The sequence below is a fragment of the Oncorhynchus masou genome, chromosome 26 (assembly GCF_036934945.1).
Source record: "Oncorhynchus masou masou isolate Uvic2021 chromosome 26, UVic_Omas_1.1, whole genome shotgun sequence".
Taxonomy (NCBI): Eukaryota; Metazoa; Chordata; class Actinopteri; order Salmoniformes; family Salmonidae; genus Oncorhynchus; species Oncorhynchus masou.
In genome coordinates, this window is record NC_088237.1 from 24,312,914 (window position 1) to 24,335,068 (window position 22,155).

The window sequence follows — 22,155 nt, forward strand, 5'->3', positions numbered from 1 at the left end:
AGTCATGAGTTTTGATCAGTCGTGGAAGTAAAAGTGTTGAATACAAATTGTCTACCTAATTTAAAAAGAGGAGATCAAGCTATGAAGGAAAAATACTGGTGTTTTGGGGCAGGTACAGCCAACTGGTGCAAAAATAATATTGCGTTGTCAAAAATATCCCCAAATCTAACTATAGAAGATAAGTTACACATGACCTGAAACTTGGTGAAAACAAAACATGCACACTTAAATGTTGACATTTCTCTTTATTTAATCATGTTTTGAGTAAAGTATTTTTTAAACATTAATAAAATACCAAGCGGCTCATATAAAATGTACTGTGTGTCAGTCCGAAGTTAAAGCACAATTGTATCGGTGCTATCCTACCAGTATAGTTCACTGCTGCTCCGCTACAATGTTGCTGTTAGTTCAAATCAAGCTTTCCTTTATTGGATGGGTCCTAAAGCACATCTCTAACATGTCTAATTCTTCATGTAGAGGCTCACAAACACAATTATATTTTACTGAATTGAAACAACTTGGCATTGAATAACAATCTTACTCTATGAAAATGTAAAGTACATTTGTTTTATCAGTCCCGTGTAGCTCAGTTGGTAGAGCATGGTGCTGGCAACACCAGGGTTTGATTCCCACAGGGGACCAGTATGGAGAAGATGGAAAAAGTATGAGAATGTATGCACTCACAATCTGGATAAGAGTATGTTAAAATAAGATTTTCAGTAGTCGTTTATTAAGTGCTTAGTTCAATCACAGTATTATTTATTTGAATGCAAAACGTTTTGTACAAATGTATTTTGCTTTCATGTGCCCCTCTTGAAATGCACAGGAAAACGCAACTTTTATTAATGTATCAAACTTCATCATCCAATAACAAATGTGAAAAAAATGTCACAAATTTCTCCTTGGCATGTGGCATTCTGTGGCACTTAAAAGACTCCTGTCAACATTCAAAACAAACCCTCAGTTCATTTACTCAAACATTTGGCACTATTTTACCTTTCTTGACAATGAAGGCTAGCCTTATGAATCAAACCGCTCGTTGCTCCTTACAGATCGTGACACCATCTTGAATCCTTCACAACACCTTATTTCAGTCCAGTCCTCAGTCTTTAGCCCTTAACTGTTGAGAGCTCTGCCTACAGGTCAATTGTCTCACTGCAGATGCTCATCGCATCAATCTGTCTGCAGACATTGATGAACTCCTCTTGTACGGACCGGTCTGCTTCAGACTCTAGGTCAAGACTCTCCTGTGAGGCTGAACCCAGTGTGTGATAGTATCTCTGCATGTGTGAGCCCTGGTGGCTGGAGGCTGTAATGCGGCTTGAGCTGCCGCCTAGGGATGAGGGTTGGGCGTGCCCCTCTGGGCTGGAACAGAGGACCAGAAAGGACCCCCCTAATGAGGGTCTGTACAGGGAGCAGGAGGAGGAACTTCCCCTCCAGCGTTCTGGGGAAGAGGAGTTGGAGGACAGGGAGGGAGATGGTGGAGCACCCAGGATGGTGTCACCTGCCATAGGTTGGTTTGGTAGAGGGGTAGGGGGAGGAGGGGCCATCTCCACGCAGGAGGTCGTCCGGTACAGGCCTGGGTCAGCTGAGAGGGTCTCTCGAAGCACCTGGCCACCATTGGGCAGGGTGGACGTGGAGTAGGGGATGTTGAGTGACAGGTCACTGCAGCAAAATGGTATGGACGGTCTGAAGAGGCTTATGGGAAAGAGGTCCTCGCTGAAGAGTGCCTCATCAATACTACGGCGCAGGTTTATGGGCGATGGCGGTCGCAGGTCAGCCGTGGAGTCGCTGGTGAAGGAGGAACCCCCGGACGCCTCTCCACCACACCTGTCCTCGGGCTTGCTGGAGCTAGGCAGATCCAAATTCAGGTCCAGGTCTCTGTAAGCCAAGGCCCGGTTGCTGTTGTACAGGAGGTCCAGGCCGTTCAAGCTGCTGCCTAGCCTTTCATCCATCAGTGTGTAGAGGGGCAGGCACTCTGTCTCCCCGTGCCCAATGTCGCAGATTGCCAGCTTCTCCTGCTGGCTCAGGGTCCACTGGTAGGTTCCCGGCATAATGGGTGACTTGATCGCCAGCAGCTCCGTCCAGCAGCTTCCAGGCTGGGGAAGGTGATCAGAGCAGTAGATTGGCTGGGCCACCACCAGGGCTAAGGTGAGACAAACTCCGGCCTCACAAACCCTGCAGCTAAGCTGGAAGGTCCACCAAGACCAGGGGCGGAACACATCTGCTCCTCCGGCGAGCCCCAGAGAGTGGAGCATGGCGTACAGCTGCAGCCCCGCGCATGCCAGGCAGAACAGAGCCGAAAGGCACACTGTCGCAGCCGCACGGTCCCAGTCCCTGCTCTCTGCGAATGGACAGCGGTTATATCGCTCAGCTGGCGTGGGCGAGGTGTTATTCAGGTGGTAAATGTGCTTTGAGTCCGCCCGTACGTAGCAGAAGAACACAAAATAGGCGACCGATAGAAAAGAAACCAGCGCCACAAACGCTCCCCGGGAGATGAGCGAGATGAAGAGGCAGAAGGGCGCCCTCCTCTGGTAGAGCCTAAGCAGTGCTACAGGACCAAAAGCTGCTGCGAAGTGCAGCAACACCAGACAGGCCAGGAAACAGGGTCTCTGGAAGGCTGAGTAGGATAGCTGCATCCTGGAGCGCATAGAGAGGAGCAGAAATACCAGGCCGAAGGCTGCAGTCAGGCAGGGGAACGGGGCTTCGTAGAGCAGCAGGGAGGCCTCAGTGGAGGGCAGCCGGTCCTGGTGGCCGTAGGCATCGTAGAGAGGGAGAAAGCCCTGGTACACCCTGCAGCCAGGAGGAAGACGCTGACCAGGCCGAAGTAGCCACAGCCGGAAGGGCAGCGCAGGGGCAGGCACAGCAGGTTGAGCGCCGAGGCCAGGGTCACCATGGCGAAGATGGAGCCCAGACCGTACACGTGTGCATCCCAGGCTAACCCCCAGGCGGCCATAGCGCTGTTCCAATCAGAGTGCAGGGATACGAACATGGGCCGGGACGGAATCAGGAAGGGGTTATTTGATTGGTTGGCGGAGGGGGTGTTGGCAGTGGGGAGGACGTCAGAGGTGGTAAGCGGCGCCCAGGTGTCGGAGATGTTGCAGATTCCGGAACGTTCCTGATTGCAGTCTGGGAGGTAGGTGGCTTCACTGCCCGTTGGGTCGGACAGCCAGTCTTCAGCATCAGGAAGGTTACCTGAAAAAAACATTGGGAAAATATAGAATTTCAATTTCGATTCCATAAAAAGTTGATTGCTTCCTAAAAAGCAATTTGTCATGAGGTTTGACATGTGAAATCCACCTGTGGCCATCTGACCGTCCCAAATATAGATCAATGCCATATGTAGCAGCGTCTATACAGCGCAATGCTGCACAGCCACATCGTCCTCAGGATGCTGTTTTCTGATAACAGCATAGTAATACAATTTACCAGCAGAGGGCAACACCCAAGAGAAACAGGCACACATGAGAATACACAGCGTTTACTCAACATTCGAGCCTAGACACTAATGGGCTGTTGGCCAAGTCTGTGAAAGCATGTGAGCTGAGGGCCAAGTCTGTGAAAGCATGTGGGCTGAGGGCCAAGTCTGTGAAAGCATGTGAGCTGAGGGCCAAGTCTGTGAAAGCATGTGGGCTGAGGGCCAAGTCTTTGAAAGCATGTGGGCTAAGGCTGTAAGGAGGCAACCTCCAACTGGACTGGGCCTAGAAAGGGGGAAGAGAAAAGGGCAGATCAGTGGGGCTTGAAGACCACAGAGCTGGTTCCTTCTTTCTATGACATAAGCAGCGAGTGAACATCTGTTGTTTCCATACAAACATGGCTGACGATGATTGTATTATACATGTTATTTAGTGCACCGTGGGAGGAAATGGCTGTTTGTGGCTTGGTTCGGGACAGACTTGGAGTGTCCCTTTTTAAATTGTACATGCGTGTATGTTAGAACTCTGGCTTGGCTGCAAGCCTCATCTGTGCTGTTAAATGTATATGTTTATAAAGGCTACTGGTAAGATCAATGCATGGAAGATGACTTGGATGTGTGTACCTAGTAGTCATTATACACAAATGCATCACGGATGGACACTAGCGACGGTTTCCCTCGCACGGTTTTAGGCTCTTCCTTTTCAAAGCTTTACAGACTTCGACAGCCAACATCTTACATGACGTCCATAATAGCCATTAGCCAAAGCATTATCCTCAATCAATGCCACTTCAGTAAAACAGATCAGCTAGGACATCAAACAGACCAGCGGGCACCCATTTATTTCCATGCTTCTCCTCACTCCTCCTATTGAAGACGTGAAAACACAAACAGGCCGAATTACATCTTGTATCCAGACACAGACACACAGCCTCATCAGTCATTCAAAACCAGCCCTATCAGATATAATCTACAGGAGGTTGGTGGCACCTTAATGTAGGAGGACAGGCTCGTGGTAAAGGCTGGAGCAGAATCAATGGGATGGTATCATTCCGTTCCAGACATTATTATGAGCCGTCCTCCCACCAGGCTCCTTATTGGGCTACAGAGATGGGAACAAACGAGCAGAATATCCAGGTATACAGGGAGGTACTAGCAGTCACAGAGCTGTGTGATTTGTGGGCTGCTAGATGTAGAGTACTTTGTGACTCTGAAACGTCTGTGATAGTGGTGTGAAGTGGACTGTGGGTTGGATTTTATTAAAATAAGGATGCTTTTGAATATTGTATAATACAGTCCAGGCATTTGTCAAATGGTCCCAAAATGTGGTCTGTATGGTACTAAAATGCAATTTGGATGATAAACGAGAATAGATCATGTCTGGTGGTACATTGATTGCATGTTGTTATGCAACCTCGATTTATGTACAAACTTCTGTACCACAAAACTAAGTAATGTATTTATACATTTAAGTTGTCCCTTTTCTCTTGTGATATATGAGACCCTAGCTCCTCTGATTGTGTTGTGTTGTATGGTAGCTCTCTGTTTCCCCACCCCGTCTCAGTCCCAGACCCGTAATGGACTGTTTTGTTTGTGACGTCTCTTCTATACTGGTCCTGTTTCCTCCCTCGAAGACAATTCTTCTTTTTCTCTCTCTCTCTCTCTCTCTCTCTGACACCCCGCTCTCTCTTCCTCTCATAACCTCTACCCCATCGTTGTGTGTCTCTCTCTTCCTCCCGCATTTCCCCTTCTCTCTCTCTTGCTCTCTCACTCTCTCCCTGTCTAAATACACTGCCTGGCAAACCCAGGCTCAATTGAGCTCTAATGTGAACAGCTTTGGGTATGGTGTGCATACATGTGGCCATGCAACCATATTGAGGATGCTGAAACACAAAACCCAGTGCCTTTTTCTCTCAGTTTAATGCAAGAGTGCTTCCTGTTAACATGGTGTGTTGTAGAAAGGTTGTCATTAAGACTGTATTCTCCACCTCCCATCAGCCTCGCTGGTCCCTCTCATTCGCCGACCAAAGAAACCTCTCCACTCTATTCAGGAAGCCCAAACCACAACACGGACTCCTGAACATTTCTATCAAAGCCTGACTCGAGTGGCTGATCCTTTTAAAGAGGGGCTTCAACATAAACCTCAGCGCTGTCCTGTAGAGTACTGCTTGTCTTCTTTTGGCACTCGTTTAGTCTTCATTCCGTGCTCAGCCACCGACTCCCGAGATTCGGTGTGAGTTGATGACGAAACCGTCGAGCTCTGGGAAATATGAACCTGAGTGAGCGAGCTGTCTTGTGGCACGACGTCACCATTTTTATTTGACCTCTGACAGACGGTTACGAGACGGGCGACCGTGGCTTTAATCATGGCGCTAATGCTGTGAAATACTGACTGCCAATGTTTTAAGAGGCTTTGTTTTACCCTAATGCAGGGTTTTTTAATTAGGCCCGCTGAATCTTTAATGGGCAGAAACTAAACGTGGTTATTAAAGAGGTTCCTCCGTGCATCGTTCCATGATGTTTCTCTATCTCTCTCTAGTCCCCTGTAGGATATAGTATACCCTAGCACAACATGGCTATTGATACATTCCCTTTAAGTTTCGCACAGTTGCACATTTAATGAGTGTCCGTTCAGCTGAATACATAGCAGACTGCAGTTACAACAGTCTTGTATTCGTCTAAAATCCACTGAGGTCAATCAGCACAATAACAGCTCTGACATAGTTTATTACTCAACTAATCTGGAGGGTGAAATGAACAATAAATTGTATTTGTTCTGACAGGGTTAGAATTACACTGGCAGCCAGGGGTTCTGGGCACTGCCCCTCCCCAAAAGCAATAACATGGCACCCCCATAGAATATTAGTGTTGGTCCAGCCCACTATTTTTCAGCCACCTGTGTGAGTCAGTAACTCGTTGGAACCATCCCTGATGATAACACCTACAGATAGTGGTTAAATTGTAATCATGTTATGATAAGAGGAGGTGCCTGATATGTTGCTTATCTGTCACTAAAAGATTCCTTTTGAAGATGGCTATTACTACAGGAGAGACGAGAAGCAGTGTCGTAACAATAATGATGTAATATTGTCATACCAGACACCCTGGCTGCACAATGTGGAAGATGTGGGCGGGGTTTAACACAAACGGGAAGCGCCAGGCGAGGCAACTGCCACAGATAAGGGTGGTCATGTTGTGGCAGGCCAGTCGCTTGTTCCGCCCGTTTGTTTACTTTCCTGGGCGATGCCCTAGCTGCCCCGCGGGCACAGTGGAAAACGTGACTGGGATTTCTGGACTAGAGCCAAGGGTTCCTGCCTGTAAGCTCGGGTCAAATAATCGCCCATCGGAGCGTCCAGCCAGTCCGCCGTCCTGGATACCCGCCCCTGTTGGAATGTTGCCGTGTGACGGGAACAGTGAAGTCCGGTCCGTTCCATCGCGTGTTGCTGCCTAGTTATAGTCCACATTCCACTTGTGACGAACCCCTCAGGTTTACAGTCAGTCACATATATGGATGTCATGTTACTGCCCCGATTCAATGCCAACAGCCTATGTATGTATATATGTAGACACCATAATCAATAACAAGCTACTTTACAATAGCTTGGGTAGAGATTTTTGTAGAGGGTTAGAAAATAGAGAAAAAGGAAATTCCAACTCATCAGGTGCAGGACAGAAGAACGTATTCAAGAAAAAGATGACCTGACGATGATCCAACTCGGATCAAAGTGTTGTCTTTTTTGTTAAATCGCCATTGAAACATACCAGAGTTGCAAACATACTGTAAGGTTCCCATAGTTCAACAGAAGTTGAGCGATTAGTATCAGACTTACATCAGAACAATTTTTACTATTTTAATGTTTCCATGATGATGTATGTCTCCTAACTCAGCAGTTATGCCTTGTTTTTATCTCAATATCAAATCATTTCTGGGCAACAATTAAGTACTTTGTTATTTTTTTTCAATTAAAATGGTAAAAATAAACAAATTGCTTCTTAGTGTAACGGGTTTCTTCCTGGGAAGGAGAGGAGGACTAAAATGCAGCGTGGTCAGAGTTCAACATGTTTAATAAAGATCATACACGAGAACACTACAAAACAATACATGTGAAAACTGAAACAGTCCTATCTAGTGCAATGACAGAAGACAACCACCCACAAAACCCAACACAAAACAGGCTACCTAAATATGGTTCCCAATCAGAGACAATGACTAACACCTGCCTCTGCTTGAGAACCATATCAGGCCAAACATATAAATAGACAAACTAGACATACAACATAGAATGCCCACTCAGTTCACGTCCTGACCAACACTAAAACAAAGAAAACACAAAAGAACTGGTCAGAACGTGACACTTAGCAAAGACACATTTCTTGCTAATTTTGCTAGGACTATGGTAGTGGTCTGAGTGAGGGGCCTAAGCTTTATGGGAGGGATATGGAACCTCAAAACTAGCTGTTATTGGCAGAGAGGTTTAAAACTCTCTTTGTTATTGGTCTATGGGCAGCAGGTAGCCTCAAGGTAAATGTTGGGCCAGTAACCGAAAGGTCTCTGGTTCGCGTACCAGAGCCGACAAGGAGAAAAGTCTGTCACTGTTCCCTTGAGCAAGGCACTTAACTCTAATTGCTTCAGGGGCACTGGCCGTGACCACACTCTCTGTGGGTGTCTCAGGGGGAGTTGGGATATGCAAGAAACACATTCCCATTATACACTTGTGTGTAACAGGAGAAATATAAGCACCCCCAAATTATTATTAAATATTGCCTGTCGCCAGGCAGTCCAAAATCCATCCCACCTGAAATCACAGCCGGTCTTGTCAAACAGCTCTTACGTTAATACGGCATTATCAGCATTTTCACAATTTTGCACTATTATTCCAACCTCAAAGTGTGGAAATACAGGTAACTACCAAAATAATTGAAACCACCAACATAAAGTGTCATAATAGGGTGTTGGGCCACCACGAGGCACCTGAACACCTTCAATCTACCTTGGCAAGTTGGCGTAGATTCTACAAGTGTCTGGAACTTTTTTTTTCTTTTTTTTCTTTTACCTTTATTTAACCAGGCAAGTCAGTTAAGAACAAATTCTTATTTTCAATGACGGCCGTGGAACAGTGGGTTAACTGCCTGTTCTGGGGCAGAACTCTATAGGAGAGAGTTCCACGAGAAATTCCATCATTTGGTGTTTTGTTGATGGTGGTGGAAAACACTGTCTCAGGCGCCGCTCCAGAATCTCCAATAAGTGTTCAATTGGGTTGAGATCTGGTGACTGAGACGGCCAGGGCATATGGTTTATGGTTTACATCATTTTCATGCTCATCAAACCATTCAGTGACCACTCGTGCCCTGTGGATGGGGGCTCCACTCCCATCAGGATAGACATGATTCACCATAGATTGAAGGTGATCACTCAGAATGGCTGTGTATTAATTGACATTTACCTTGCCCTCTAAGGGAACGAATGAACCTAAACCATGCTAGGAAAATGCACCCCACAGAGCCACCAGAACCTTCATTTACTCAAGGGTTTCCATTATTTTGGCAGTTACCTGTATATATAAAACACAGGTAAATCACGTTTTTGACAGCACTGGGCCTTTAATACTCTTAATATGCCCCCCTTTTATTGATTTTCATCACATCAACTGATACGTAAATTAGAACATCAGTGGTCATGAAGGAAATAGGAGGAAAGGAACCAGTTGAAGACTATTTGTTCCAGGATTCCAGTGTAAACCTTGACACCTGACTGCAGAACTCAACTCCCACTGACATCCTCCCCTCCATCTTTCTAATTGGTCTCCTGTTGTCCCCACGTCAGGAAAATCCAAGGCTTCATTTAGCTTTCATCTGTTTTCCTTCACTTTCAATCTCACTGTCCTCAGAAAGGCAATTCAGCCAGAACGACTGTCGGAGGAGCTGTCATGCACATTGAAGAGGAGAGAATTGTATTTTGTGGCAAAATGGGTTGAGTGGAAAGATCTGATATGATCCCAAAACTCCTTTACATCAACAGACCCTGGCCTGCTACAGTCCTACATAGGAACATGTTATGGACTGATTTGATATTTGATTTGCATGATAAGGAGGCAGCAAATTCTCTCTCTCACACACACACAAGCCTCTGTGGTGACACGTCATCTGCAGTAGCACATTTAACTAGTCTATTTTTACTATTCGGCTGAATAGGTCTGCTATTTCTGGGCAGTAATGTGGGTTACATCTGCTGCGGAGAAGTGGGTTTCAAATGAACCTCTTAATTATCACATGATTAATGAATCTTTACTGACCATCTACCAGATGTTTCTACTTCCTCTCTACCTGAGATGTTCTTCTGAAAAGGGTTGCTACTAATCAAACAAGGAGAGGGAGAGAAGTCCTTAGCTAGACTCCGGCTGGTAAATGTTCAACAACATGGTTCCAGCCATTCATCCAAGATGGCGTAGCAGTAAGTCGTCCTGTCGTATCGTCTCTCTGTAAATATCGTCTCTTTTTCGTTTTAGATATTTTTCTTCGCATATCTTTAAAAACATTTTGCTCGCTTCCAAATACTCTCCTGCAACCCGCCTCACCCAATGTAGCTACTTTCCCTAAAGTATTTATATTTACTTCGGAACCGGAACCCCTCAACTGAAGCTAGCCAGCTAACCACCAGCTATGCTAGCGGTCTTCAGCTAACCGGTCATCAGCTAACCCTTAGCTCGGAAAGCTCTCGCCAGTTCGAACAACGCGACGCTAACCAGAGCATAACGGACCTATTTATTTTTTTTAACCCCGGATTCCCACCGCAAACGGAACATCTTTCAGCTGGATCTCGGCCAGAGCTCCTGTGCTCATAGCATACTCCTGGGCTACAATACCCGGACATCTATCGATGTCACTGCATGAAGAGGAATAAACAGACTCACCCCATCGCGACGTCCTCCAAAGGCTAACTCTCTAGCCCTCGCTATCTCCTTGCTTGCTAATTCGGCATGCTAACTGTTAGCTTGTTTAGCCCAGGTCCGCTAACCACTACCTTGTTTACCCCGGCCTGCTAATCTGTTAGCTTGTTAGCACAGGCTTGCTAATCTGTTAGCTTGTTAGCACAGGCCTGCTAACCGTCTGCATCGCCGCGTCCCAAACACGCAGTGGCCCATATGTACTTTCTATTTCTTCCCGATATTTAAAAATTTGTTTATACCTTCCGGAAACCTGCCTCAGCCAATGTGATATGGAATCGCTATTATTTTTAATTTTTAGAACACACTCAAGAACCTCCAGAAGCTAACCAGCTAACTAGCTACAAGCTATTTAGTCATTGTTAGTTTTTTAACCTGGATAACACTCGCCAGTCCAGCCCCCCTGCCCCCTGGACTCTGATCACTTGGCTACATAGCTGATGCACGCTGGACTGTCCATTAATCACGGTACTCCATTCTGCTTGTTTGTTTTATCTGTCGGCCCCGTTGCCTAGTCAGTGCTATTTTACCTGCTGTTGTTATGCTAGCTGATTAGCTGTTGTCTCACCCACTTTTAGCTAGCTTTCCCAGCTCAACACCTGTGATTACTGTATGCCTCGCTGTATGTCTCTCTCAAATGTCAATATGCCTTGTATACTGTTGCTCAGGTTAGTTTTCATTGTTTTAGTTCACAATGGAGCCCCTTGTCCCACTCCTCATACCCCTGATACCTCCTTTGTCCCACCTCCCACATATGCGGTGACCTCACCCATTACAACCAGCATGTCCAGAGATAAAACCTCTCTCATCATCACCCAGTGCCTGGGCTTACCTCCGCCGTAACCGCACCCCACCATACCCCTGTCTGCGCATTATGCCCTGAATATATTCTACCATGCCCAGAAACCTGCTCCTCTTATTCTCTGTCTCTGTCTTGTCTCTGTCTTACCCTCATACTACTCCTTCTCTGTTTCGCGGGTGATGTGGAGGTAAACCCAGGCCCTGCATGTCCCCAGGCACCCTCATTTGTTGACTTCTGTGATCGAAAAAGCCTTGGTTTCATGCATGTCAACATCAGAAGCCTTCTCCCTAAGTTTGTTTTACTCACTGCTTTAGCACACTCTGCTAACCCTGATGTCCTTGCCGTGTCTGAATCCTGGCTCAGGAAGGCCACCAAAAATTCAGAGATTTCCATACCCAACTATAACATCTTCCGTCAAGATAGAACTGCCAAAGGGGAAGGAGTTGCAGTCTACTGCAGAGATAGCCTGCAAAGTAATGTCATACTTTCCAGGTCCATACCCAAACAGTTCGAACTACTAATTCTGAAAATTACTCTCTCCAGAAATAAGTCTCTCACTGTTGCCGCCTGCTACCGACCCCCTCAGCTCCCAGCTGTGCCCTGGACACCATTTGTGAATTGATTGCCCCCATCTAGCATCAGAGTTTGTTCTGTTAGGTGACCTAAACTGGGATATGCTTAACACCCCGGCAGTCCTACAATCTAAGCTAGATGCCCTCAATCTCACACAAATCATCAAGGAACCCACCAGGTACAACCCTAACTCTGTAAGCAAGGGCACTCTCATAGACGTCATCCTGACCAACTGGCCCTCCAAATACACCTCCGCTGTCTTCAATCAGGATCTCAGCGACCACTGCCTCATTGCCTGTATCCGCTATGGTGCCGCAGTCAAACGACCACCCCTCATCACTGTCAAACGCTCCCTAAAACACTTCTGTGAGCAGGCCTTTCTAATCGACCTGCCCCGGGTATCCTGGAAGAACAATGACCTCATCCCGTCAGTTGAGGATGCCTGGTCATTCTTTAAGAGTAACTTCCTCACCATTTTTAGATAAGCATGCTCCGTTCAAAAAATGCAGAACTAAGAACAGATACAGCCCTTGGTTCACTCCAGACCTGACTGCCCTCGACCAGCACAAAAACATCCTGTGGCGGACTGCAATAGCATCGAACAGTCCCCGCGATATGCAACTGTTCAGGGAAGTCAGGAACCAATACACGCAGTCAGTCAGGAAAGCTAAGGCCAGCTTCTTCAGGTAGAAGTTTGCATTCTGTAGCTCCAACTCCAAAAAGTTCTGGGACACTGTGAAGTCCATGGAGAACAAGAGCACCTCCTCCCAGCTGCCCACTGCACTGAGGCTAGGGAACACGGTCACCACCGACAAATCCATGATTATTGAAAACTTCAACAAGCATTTCTCAACGGCTGGCCATGCCTTCCACCTGGCTACTCCAACCTCGGCCAACAGGTCCGGCCCCCCCGCAGCTCCTCGCCCAAGCCTCTCCAGGTTCTCCTTTACCCAAATCCAGATAGCAGATGTTCTGAAAGAGCTGCAAAACCTGGACCCGTATAAATCAGCTGGGCTTGACAATCTGGACCCTCTATTTCTGAAACTATCTGCCGCCATTGTCCCCTATTACCAGCCTGTTCAACCTCTCTTTCATATCGTCTGAGATCCCCAAGGATTGGAAAGCTGCCGCAGTCATCCCCCTCTTCAAAGGGGGAGACACCCTGGACCCAAACTGTTACAGACCTATATCCTTTCTGCCTTGCCTATCTAAGGTCTTCGAAAGCCAAGTCAACAAACAGGTCACTGACCATCTCAAATCCCACCGTACCTTCTCCGCTATGCAATCTGGTTTCCGAGCCGGTCACGGGTGCACCTCAGCCACACTCAAGGTACTAAACGACATCATAACCGCCATCGATAAAAGACAGTACTGTGCAGCCGTCTTCATCGACCTTGCCAAGGCTTTCGACTCTGTCAATCACCATATTCTTATCGGCAGACTCAGTAGCCTCGGTTTTTCGGATGACTGCCTTGCCTGGTTCACCAATTACTTTGCAGACAGAGTTCAGTGTGTCAAATCGGAGGGCATGCTGTCCGGTCCTCTGGCAGTCTCTATGGGGGTGCCACAGGGTTCAATTCTCGGGCCGACACTTTTCTCTGTATATATCAGTGATGTTGCTCTTGCTGCGGGCGATTCCCTGATCCACCTCTACGCAGACGACACCATTCTATATACTTTCGGCCCGTCATTGGACACTGTACTATCTAACCTCCAAACGAGCTTCAATGCCATACAACACTCCTTCCGTGGCCTCCAACTGCTCTTAAACGCTAGTAAAACCAAATGCATGCTTTTCAACCGATCGCTGCCTGCACCCGCATGCCCGACTAGCATCACCACACTGGATGGTTCCGACCTTGAATATGTGGACACCTATAAGTACCTAGGTGTGTGGCTAGACTGCAAACTCTCCTTCCAGACCCATATCAAACATCTCCAATCGAAAATCAAATCAAGAGTCGGCTTTCTATTCCATAACAAAGCCTCCTTCACTCACGCTGCCAAGCTTACCCTAGTAAAACTGACTATCCTACCGATCCTCGACTTCGGCAATGTCATCTACAAAATTGCTTCCAACACTCTTCTCAGCAAACTGGATGCAGTTTATCACAGTGCCATCCGTTTTGTCACTAAAGCACCTTATACTACCCACCACTGCGACTTGTATGCTCTAGTCGGCTGGCCCTCGCTACATATTCGTCGCAAGACCCACTGGCTCCAGGTCATCTACAAGGCCATGCTGGGTAAAGCTCCGCCTTATCTCAGTTCACTGGTCACGATGGCAACACCCATCCGTAGCACGGGCTCCAGCAGGTGTATCTCACTGATCATCCCTAAAGCCAACACCTCATTTGGCCGCCTTTCGTTCCAGTACTCTGCTGCCTGTGACTGGAACGAATTGCAAAAATCGCTGAAGTTGGAGACTTTTATCTCCCTCACCAACTTCAAACATCAGCTATCTGAGCAGCTAACCGATCGCTGCAGCTGTACATAATCTATTGGTAAATAGCCCACCCATTTTCACCTACCTCATCCCCACAGTTTTTATTTATTTACTTTTCTGCTCTTTTGCACACCAATATCTCTACCTGTACATGATCATCTGATCATTTATCACTCCAGTGTTAATCTGCAATATTGTAATTATTCGCCTACCTCCTCATGCCTTTTGCACACATTGTATATAGACTCCCCTTTTTTTCTACTGTGTTATTGACTTGTTAATTGTTTACTCCATGTGTAACTCTGTGTTGTCTGTTCACACTGCTATGCTTTATCTTGGCCAGGTCGCAGTTGTAAATGAGAACTTGTTCTCAACTAGCCTACCTGGTTAAATAAAGGTGAAATAAAAAAAATAAAAATATAAAAAACCAACAGTCACCTCCCTTTGGAGGCAATTAGAGACTGTAGGAAGGGCTGAGGGAAATGTTTCTGCCTGGCTGCTGTGACTCTCAGACAGATTGTAACAGTAATAGGCTGCTTTGCTCTTCAAACTGACAGTGTGTTGAGTTAGATTGGGGAAGTAAGTAAGCGAGGAGTGATTGGGGGCTTGTGATATAGTGTGTTCAAGTGTGTGTGTGCGTGTGTGTTTCTAAGGGGGTGTGTGTGCGTATCTTTGTGTGTCCAGAATCTTATTTGTGTTTGTGTGATGTTAAGTGCGATCCAGTTACCTGTAATCAGTGGCTTTGACGTTGTCGTCGTAATGACTCCTGGTGGTATTTGTATTTATTATGGATCCCCATTAGTTCCTGCTAAGGCAGCAGCTACTCTTCCTGGGGTTTACTATGGATCCCCATTAGTTCCTGCTAAGGCAGCAGCTACTCTTCCTGGGGTTTACTATGGATCCCCATTAGTTCCTGCTAAGGCAGCAGCTACTCTTCCTGGGGTTTACTATGGATCCCCATTAGTTCCTGCTAAGGCAGCAGCTACTCTTCCTGGGGTTTATTATGGATCCCCATTAGTTCCTGCTAAGGCAGCAGCTACTCTTCCTGGGGTTTATTATGGATCCCCATTAGTTCCTGCTAAGGCAGCAGCTACTCTTTCTGGGGTTTACTATGGATCCCCATTAGTTCCTGCTAAGGCAGCAGCTACTCTTCCTGGGGTTTATTATGGATCCCCATTAGTTCCTGCTAAGGCAGCAGCTACTCTTTCTGGGGTTAACCATGGATCCCCAATTAGTTCCTGCTAAGGCAGCAGCTACTCTTCCTGGGGTTTATTATGGATCCCCATTAGTTCCTGCTAAGGCAGCAGCTACTCTTCCTGGGGTTTATTATGGATCCCCATTAGTTCCTGCTAAGGCAGCAGCTACTCTTCCTGGGGTTTACTATGGATCCCCATTAGTTCCTGCTAAGGCAGCAGCTACTCTTCCTGGGGTTTATTATGGATCCCCGTTAGTTCCTGCTAAGGCAGCAGCTACTCTTCCTGGGGTTTATTATGGATCCCCATTAGTTCCTGCTAAGGCAGCAGCTACTCTTCCTGGGGTCCAGCAAAATTAAGGCAGTTATACAATTTTAAAAACATTACAATACATTCATAGCAGATTTCACAACACACTACTCCACTACCACATATCTACAACACAAAATCCATGTGTACGTGTGCGTATGTTATCGTGTCTGTATGCATGTGTCTGTGCCTATGTTTGTGTTGCTTCACAGTCCCCGCTGTTCCATAAGGTGTCTTTTTATCTGTTTAAACAAAAATATATGATTCTACTGCTGCATTATTTACCTGATGTGGAAAAGAGTTCCGTGTCGTCATGGCTCCATGTAATACTGTGCGCCTCCCATAGTCTGTTCTGGACTTGGGGACTGTAAAGAGACCTGTGGTGTCATGTCTTGTGCATAGATGTCTGAGCTGTGTGCTAGTCGTTTGAACAGACAGTTTTGTGTTTCTAACAAATATAAGTAGTGATAAAGTCTGTCCTCCACTTTGAGCCAGGAGAGATTGACATGCATATTATTAATGTTTGCTGTCTGTTTACATCCAAGGGCCAGCCGTGCTGCCCTGTTCTGAGCCAATTGTAATTTTCCAAAGTCCCTCTTTGTGGCACCTGACCACACGACTGAACAGTGGTGTCATGTCTTGTTATGTCTGTTCCTGTCCTTTCTCTTCATTCTCTCTCTCTGCTGGTCTTTTTAGGTTACCTTCTCTGTCTCTCATTCTTCAGCTGTTCTACACTAACTAGCTCATTCACTCTTTCACACCTGTTCTCTCTTCCCCCTCTGATTAGGTCTCTATTTCTTTCTCTGTTCCTGCTACTTTCAGTGTCTGATTCTTGTTTGTGTTTTTTGATGCCAGAAGCAAGCTGTCGTCTCGTTTGCTTCCACCTTGTCCTGTCCTGTCGGAGTCTGCCTGGCAGGAGCATCCCACTATACTAACGTTCTTTTGTTCCGCTGACAACGTTGGAAGAGGATTTATGCCATTCCTGTATTTTCATTAAAGAACTCTGTTTTCTGTTAAAACCGCTTTTGGTCTTCACTCAAGTTCATAACAGAAGAATGAATGGACCCAGCGGCTGACCCTTTTCACTCCGCCGTCGAGATCAGGGAGCGATGCTAGGCAGACACGAGGAGGAATTGTCTGCTGCTCAACATGCCGTTGAGACCCTGGCCGTCAAGTCTCCGACCTCACAAGACAGGTTCACCAACTCCACCTCAATCCACCGCCCACTTCCAGGGTTTCCGAGTCTCCGGAGCCCAGGATCAACAACCCGCCGTGTTACTTGGGGAGCCCACTGAGTGCCGCTCATTCCTCACTCAGTGTGATGTGGTGTTCTCTCTCCAGCCCAACACTTACTCCAGGAGCGCAGCCCGCATCGCCTACGTCATTTTCTCCTTACCGGACGGGCGCGTGAGTGGGGCACGGCAGTCTGGGAGGCGAGGGGCTGAGTTAACCAGTATCAGGACTTTAAGGAGGAGATGATACGGGTTTTTGACCGTTCTGTTTTTGGCGAGGAAGGGCCCTGTCTTCCCTATTCAGGGGAATAGATCCATAACGGATTATTCTATTGCATTTATGACTGGAACAGCCGGCTTTGCTCGCTCGTTTTCTGGAGGGTCTTAGGTTAAGGATGAGATCCTCTCCCGGGAGGTTCCTTCCAGTCTGGACTTAGCTCTCGCTATTCGCATGAACGGTTTGATCTTGTCGCCGAGCTCGTGGAAAGGAGCTCACGTTCTCCGTTGCTCCCCTCTCCACATCACTGCCACCTGCCGCATCACTGCCACCCTCCTCCGCCGGCTCGGATGCTGAGCCTATGCAGCTGGGGGTGTTCGCATCTCGGCCAAGGAGAGGGAACATCACCAATCGCCTCTGTCTCTACTGCGGCTCCGCTGGTCATTTTGTCACCTCATGTCCAGTAAAAGCCAGAGCTCATCAGTAAGAGGAACCACTCAGGCCTCTCCTTCTGGATCACGACTACCTTTCCGGTCCATCTCCGCTGGCCCGGTTCATCTGCTTCCTGCAGTGCCTTGATAGACTCTGGGGCGGAGGGCTGTTTTATGGACGAGACCTGGGCTCGGGAACATGACATTCCTCTCAGACAGTTAGGGAGCCCAGGGCCTTGTTCGCTTTAGATGGTAGTTCTCTCCCCAAGATTCAGCGTGAGACGCTGCCTTTAACCCTCACTGTCTCTGGTAATCATAGCGAAACCATTTCTTTTTTAATTTTTCGTTCACCTTTTACACCTGTTGTTTTGGGTCATCCCTGGCTAGTGCGCCATAACCCTTCTATTAATTGGTCTAGTAATACTATCCTATCCTGGAATGTTTCTTGTCATGTAACCTGTTTAATGTCTGCTATCCCTCCTGTTTCCTCTGTCTCTTCTTCACAGGAGGAGCCTGGCGATTTGACAGGGGTGCCGGAGGAGTATCACGATCTGCGCACGGTGTTCAGTCGTTCCAAGGCCACTTCTCTCCCTCCACACCGGTCGTATGACTGTAGTATTGATCTCCTTCCGGGAACTACTCCCCCGGGGTAGATTATACTCTCTGTCGGCTCCCGAACGTAAGGCTCTCGAGGATTATTTGTCGGGACGCCGGTACCATAGTCTCCTCCTCCTCCCCGCCGGAGCGGGGTTTTTTTTTTGTTCAGAAGAAGGACGGGTCCCTGCGCCCATGCGTGGATTATCGAGGGCTGAATGACATAACAGTTAAGAATCGTTATCCGCTTCCTCTTATGTCTTCAGCCTTCGAGATCCTGCAGGGAGCCAGGTTTTTCACCAAATTGGACCTTCGTAACGCCTACCATCTCGTGCGCATCAGGGAGGGGGACGAGTGGAAGACGGCGTTTAACACTCCGTTAGGGCACTTTGAATACCGGGTTCTTCCTTTCGGCCTCGTTAACGCCCCAGCTGTCTTTCAGGCACTAGTTAACGACGTCCTGAGAGACATGCTGAACATTTTTGTTTACGTTTACATGGACGATATCCTGATTTTTTCACCGTCTCTCTCGATTCATGTTCAATGTCCTCCAGCGCCTTTTGGAGAACTGTCTTTATGTGAAGGCTGAGAAGTGCACTTTTCATGCCGCCTCTGTCCCTTTTCTCGGTTGTTATTTCCGCTGAGGGCATTAAGATGGATCCCGTAAGGTCCAGGCTGTCATTGATTGGCCCGTTCCTAAGTCACGCGTCGAGCTGCAGCGCTTTCTGGGCTTCGCTAATTTCTACCGTCGTTTCATCCGTAATTTCGGTCAGTCTATGGCAGCTCCTCTCACAGCCCTTACTTCTGTTAAGACGTGCTTTAAGTGGTCCGTTTCCGCCCAGGGAGCTTTTGATCTTCTTAAGAATCGTTTTACATCCGCACCTATTCTTGTTACACCTGACATCTCTAGACAGTTTGTTGTTGAGGTTGACGCGTCAGAGGTGGGCGTGGAGCCATTCTTTCTCAGCGCTCTCTCTCTGACGGCAAGGTCCATCCTTGGTTTTTCTCTCATCGTTATCGCCGGCCAGAACGTAACTATGACATCGAACTGTCTCTCGCCATCCGCTTAGCCCTAGGCGAATGGCGACAGTGGTTCGTTCCTTTTGTCGTTTGGACTGACCATAGGAACCTTGAGTACATCCGTCAGCCAAACGACTTAATGCGCGTCAGGCTCGTTGGGCTCTGTTTTTCGCTCGTTTCGAGTTTGTTATTTCTTATCGTCCGGGCTCAAAAACACCAAACCTGATGCTTTATCTCGTCTCTTCAGTTCTTCTGAGGTCTCCACCGACCCCGATGGGATTCTCCCTGAGGGGCGTGTTGTCGGGTTGACTGTCTGGGGAATTGAGAGGCAGGTAAAGCAAGCACTCGCTCACACTCCGTCGCCGCGAGCTTGTCCTAGGAACCTTCTGTTCGTTCCCGTTCCTACTCGTCCGGCCGTTCTTCAGTGGGCCCACTCTGCCAAGTTAGCCGGCCACCCCGGCGTTCACGCTCGCTTCCATTCGCCAGCGTTTCTGGTGGCCCACTCGGGAACGTGACGCGCGTCGATTTGTCGCCGCTTGTTCGGTCTGCGCGCAGACTAAATCTGGGAACTCTCCTCCTGCCGGCCGTCTCAGACCGCTTCCCATTCCCTCTCGACCGTGGTCTCACATCGCTTTAGATTTTATCACCGGACTGCCTTCATCAGCGGGAAGACAGTTATTCTTACGGTTGTCGATAGATTCTCTAAGGCGGCTCATTTCATTCCTCTCGATAAGCTCCCTTCTGCTAAGGAGACGGCTCAGATCATTATCGAGAATGTTTTCCGAATTCATGGCCTTCCGTCTGACGTCGTTTCCGACAGAGGCCCGCAGTTCACGTCTCAATTTTGGAGGGAGTTTTGCCGTTTGATTGGGGCTTCCGTCAGTCTCTCGTCCGCTTTCATCCCCAGTCTAACGGTCAAGCCGAACGGGCCAATCAGACTGTTGGTTGCATTTTACGCAGTCTTTCTTTTCCGTCTTGGTCAGAACAGCTCCCTGGGCAGAGTACGCCCACAACTCGCTTCCCTCGTCTGCTACCGGTCTATCCCCTTTTCAGTGTAGCCTCGGGTACCAGCCTCCGCTGTTCTCATCTCAGCTCGCCGAGTCCTGCGTCCCCTCCGCTCAGGCTTTTGTCCAGCGTTACGAGCGCACCTGGAAGGGGGTCAGGTCGGCACTTTGCCGTAATAGGGCGCAGACTGTGAGGGCCGCTACAAGCGTAGGACCAAGAGTCCTAGATATTGTTGCGGTCAGAGAGTATGGCTCTCCACTCAGAACCTTCCCCTTAAGACAGCTTCTCGCAAGTTGGCCCCGCGGTTCATTGGTCCGTTCCGTATTTCCCAGGTCATTAATCCTGTCGCAGTGCGATATCTTCGTCGCGTTCACCCGGTCTTCCATGTCTCCTGTGTTAAGCCCGTTCTTCGCGCCCCCGCTCGTCCCTCCCCCCCCATCCTTGTCGAGGGCGCACCCATCTACAGGGTTCGTAAGATTTTGGACACGTGGTCATCAGTACCTAGTGGATTGGGAGGGGTACGGTCCTGAGGAGAAGTTGGGTTCCCTCTCGGGACGTGCTTCGCTGATCGATGATTTCCTCCGTTGCCGCCAGGTTTCCTCTCGAGTGCGCCAGGAGGCGCTCGGTGAGTGGGGGTACTGTCATGTCTTGTTATGTCTGTTCCTGTCCTTTCTCTTCATTCTCTCTCTCTGCTGGTCTTTTTAGGTTACCTTCTCTGTCTCTCATTCTTCAGCTGTTCTACATCTCCTCTAACTAGCTCATTCACTCTTTCACACCTGTTCTCTCTTCCCCCTCTGATTAGGTCTCTATTTCTTTCTCTGTTCCTGCTACTTTCAGTGTCTGATTCTTGTTTGTACAGAAGCAAGCTGTCGTCTCGTTTGCTTCCACCTTGTCCTGTCCTGTCGGAGTCTGCCTGGCAGGAGCATCCTGCACTATACTAACGTTCTTTTTTTTGTTCCGCTGACAACGTTGGAAAGGATTTATGCCATTCCTGTATTTTCATTAAAGAACTCTGTTTTCTGTTCTTTTGGGTCTTCACTCAAGTTCATAACAAGTGGTCCAGGTCGACCAAACTAGGGCCTGTAGGACCTGCCTTGTTGATAGTGTTGTTAAGAAAGTAGAGCAGCGCTTTATCATGACTTCTCCCCATTTTAGCTACTGTTGTATCAATCTGTTTTGACCATGACAGTTTACAATCCAGAGTTACTCCAAGCAGTTTAGTCACCTCAACTTTCTCAATATCCACATGATTTATTACAAGATTTAGTTGAGGTTTAGGGTTTAGTGAATGATTTGTCCAGAATACAATGCTTTTAGTTTTTGAAATGTAAAGGACTAACTCATTCCTGTGGTGTCCTCGGTACAGGATCCACCCCATCTTCATCCCCATCGTGCCACTCCTCATCAGGAACCACTGAGGAGATAGAGTTACGCAATTCAAACTCCGAGACAATAAAAACAACATACTGTAGAGTAAAGTACTGCACATGACTTAAATCACGACCGCTCTGAGATCGTTAGAGCAACACAGATTACGGGAATACTCTGTAATCTCCAGGTCGCAGAGAGAAAATGGCACAGTTCAATCCTGAACTGGCGTGTCTTGGAAGGCAGTTGAGAGATGGGGATGGCAGAATGGGAGGAAGATTTCATAAACCAGATATGTCAAATGCATCCTTCTCTCATCTGTTTATCCGTAGCCAGCCATCCGTGGTCCAGTAGTCGGGCCTGTGTAGTCTAATCACATTCGTGTGTGTGTGTGTGTGTGTGTGTGTGTGTGTGTGTGTGTGTGTGTGTGTGTGTGTGTGTGTGCGTGCGTGGGTGGATATGCATCCTGGCCTGTTACGGCCTGACATCAATGTCTCTGCCACATCATCCATCTTACAGATGTAACAAGGGAAAAACAACGGCAAACAATTTCCATTTATCTCAAGTCAAAGCACATACAGAACAGACTGAACAGACTGCCTTATT

At 47.7% G+C, this 22,155-nt stretch overlaps 1 protein-coding gene across 1 annotated transcript in view; it reads right to left on the bottom strand.

The window, feature by feature from the left end:
- Positions 1–230: 230 nt before the first annotated feature.
- LOC135515086 (proline-rich transmembrane protein 4-like) overlaps positions 231–22,155 on the bottom strand; it is a 51,938-nt gene continuing 30,013 nt past the window's right edge. Inside the window, 2 exon segments of the mRNA XM_064938920.1 lie at positions 231–2,776; positions 2,779–3,195. Of these exon segments, the coding sequence (XP_064794992.1) occupies positions 1,137–2,776; positions 2,779–3,195 (2,057 nt within the window). The 3' untranslated portion in view covers positions 231–1,136.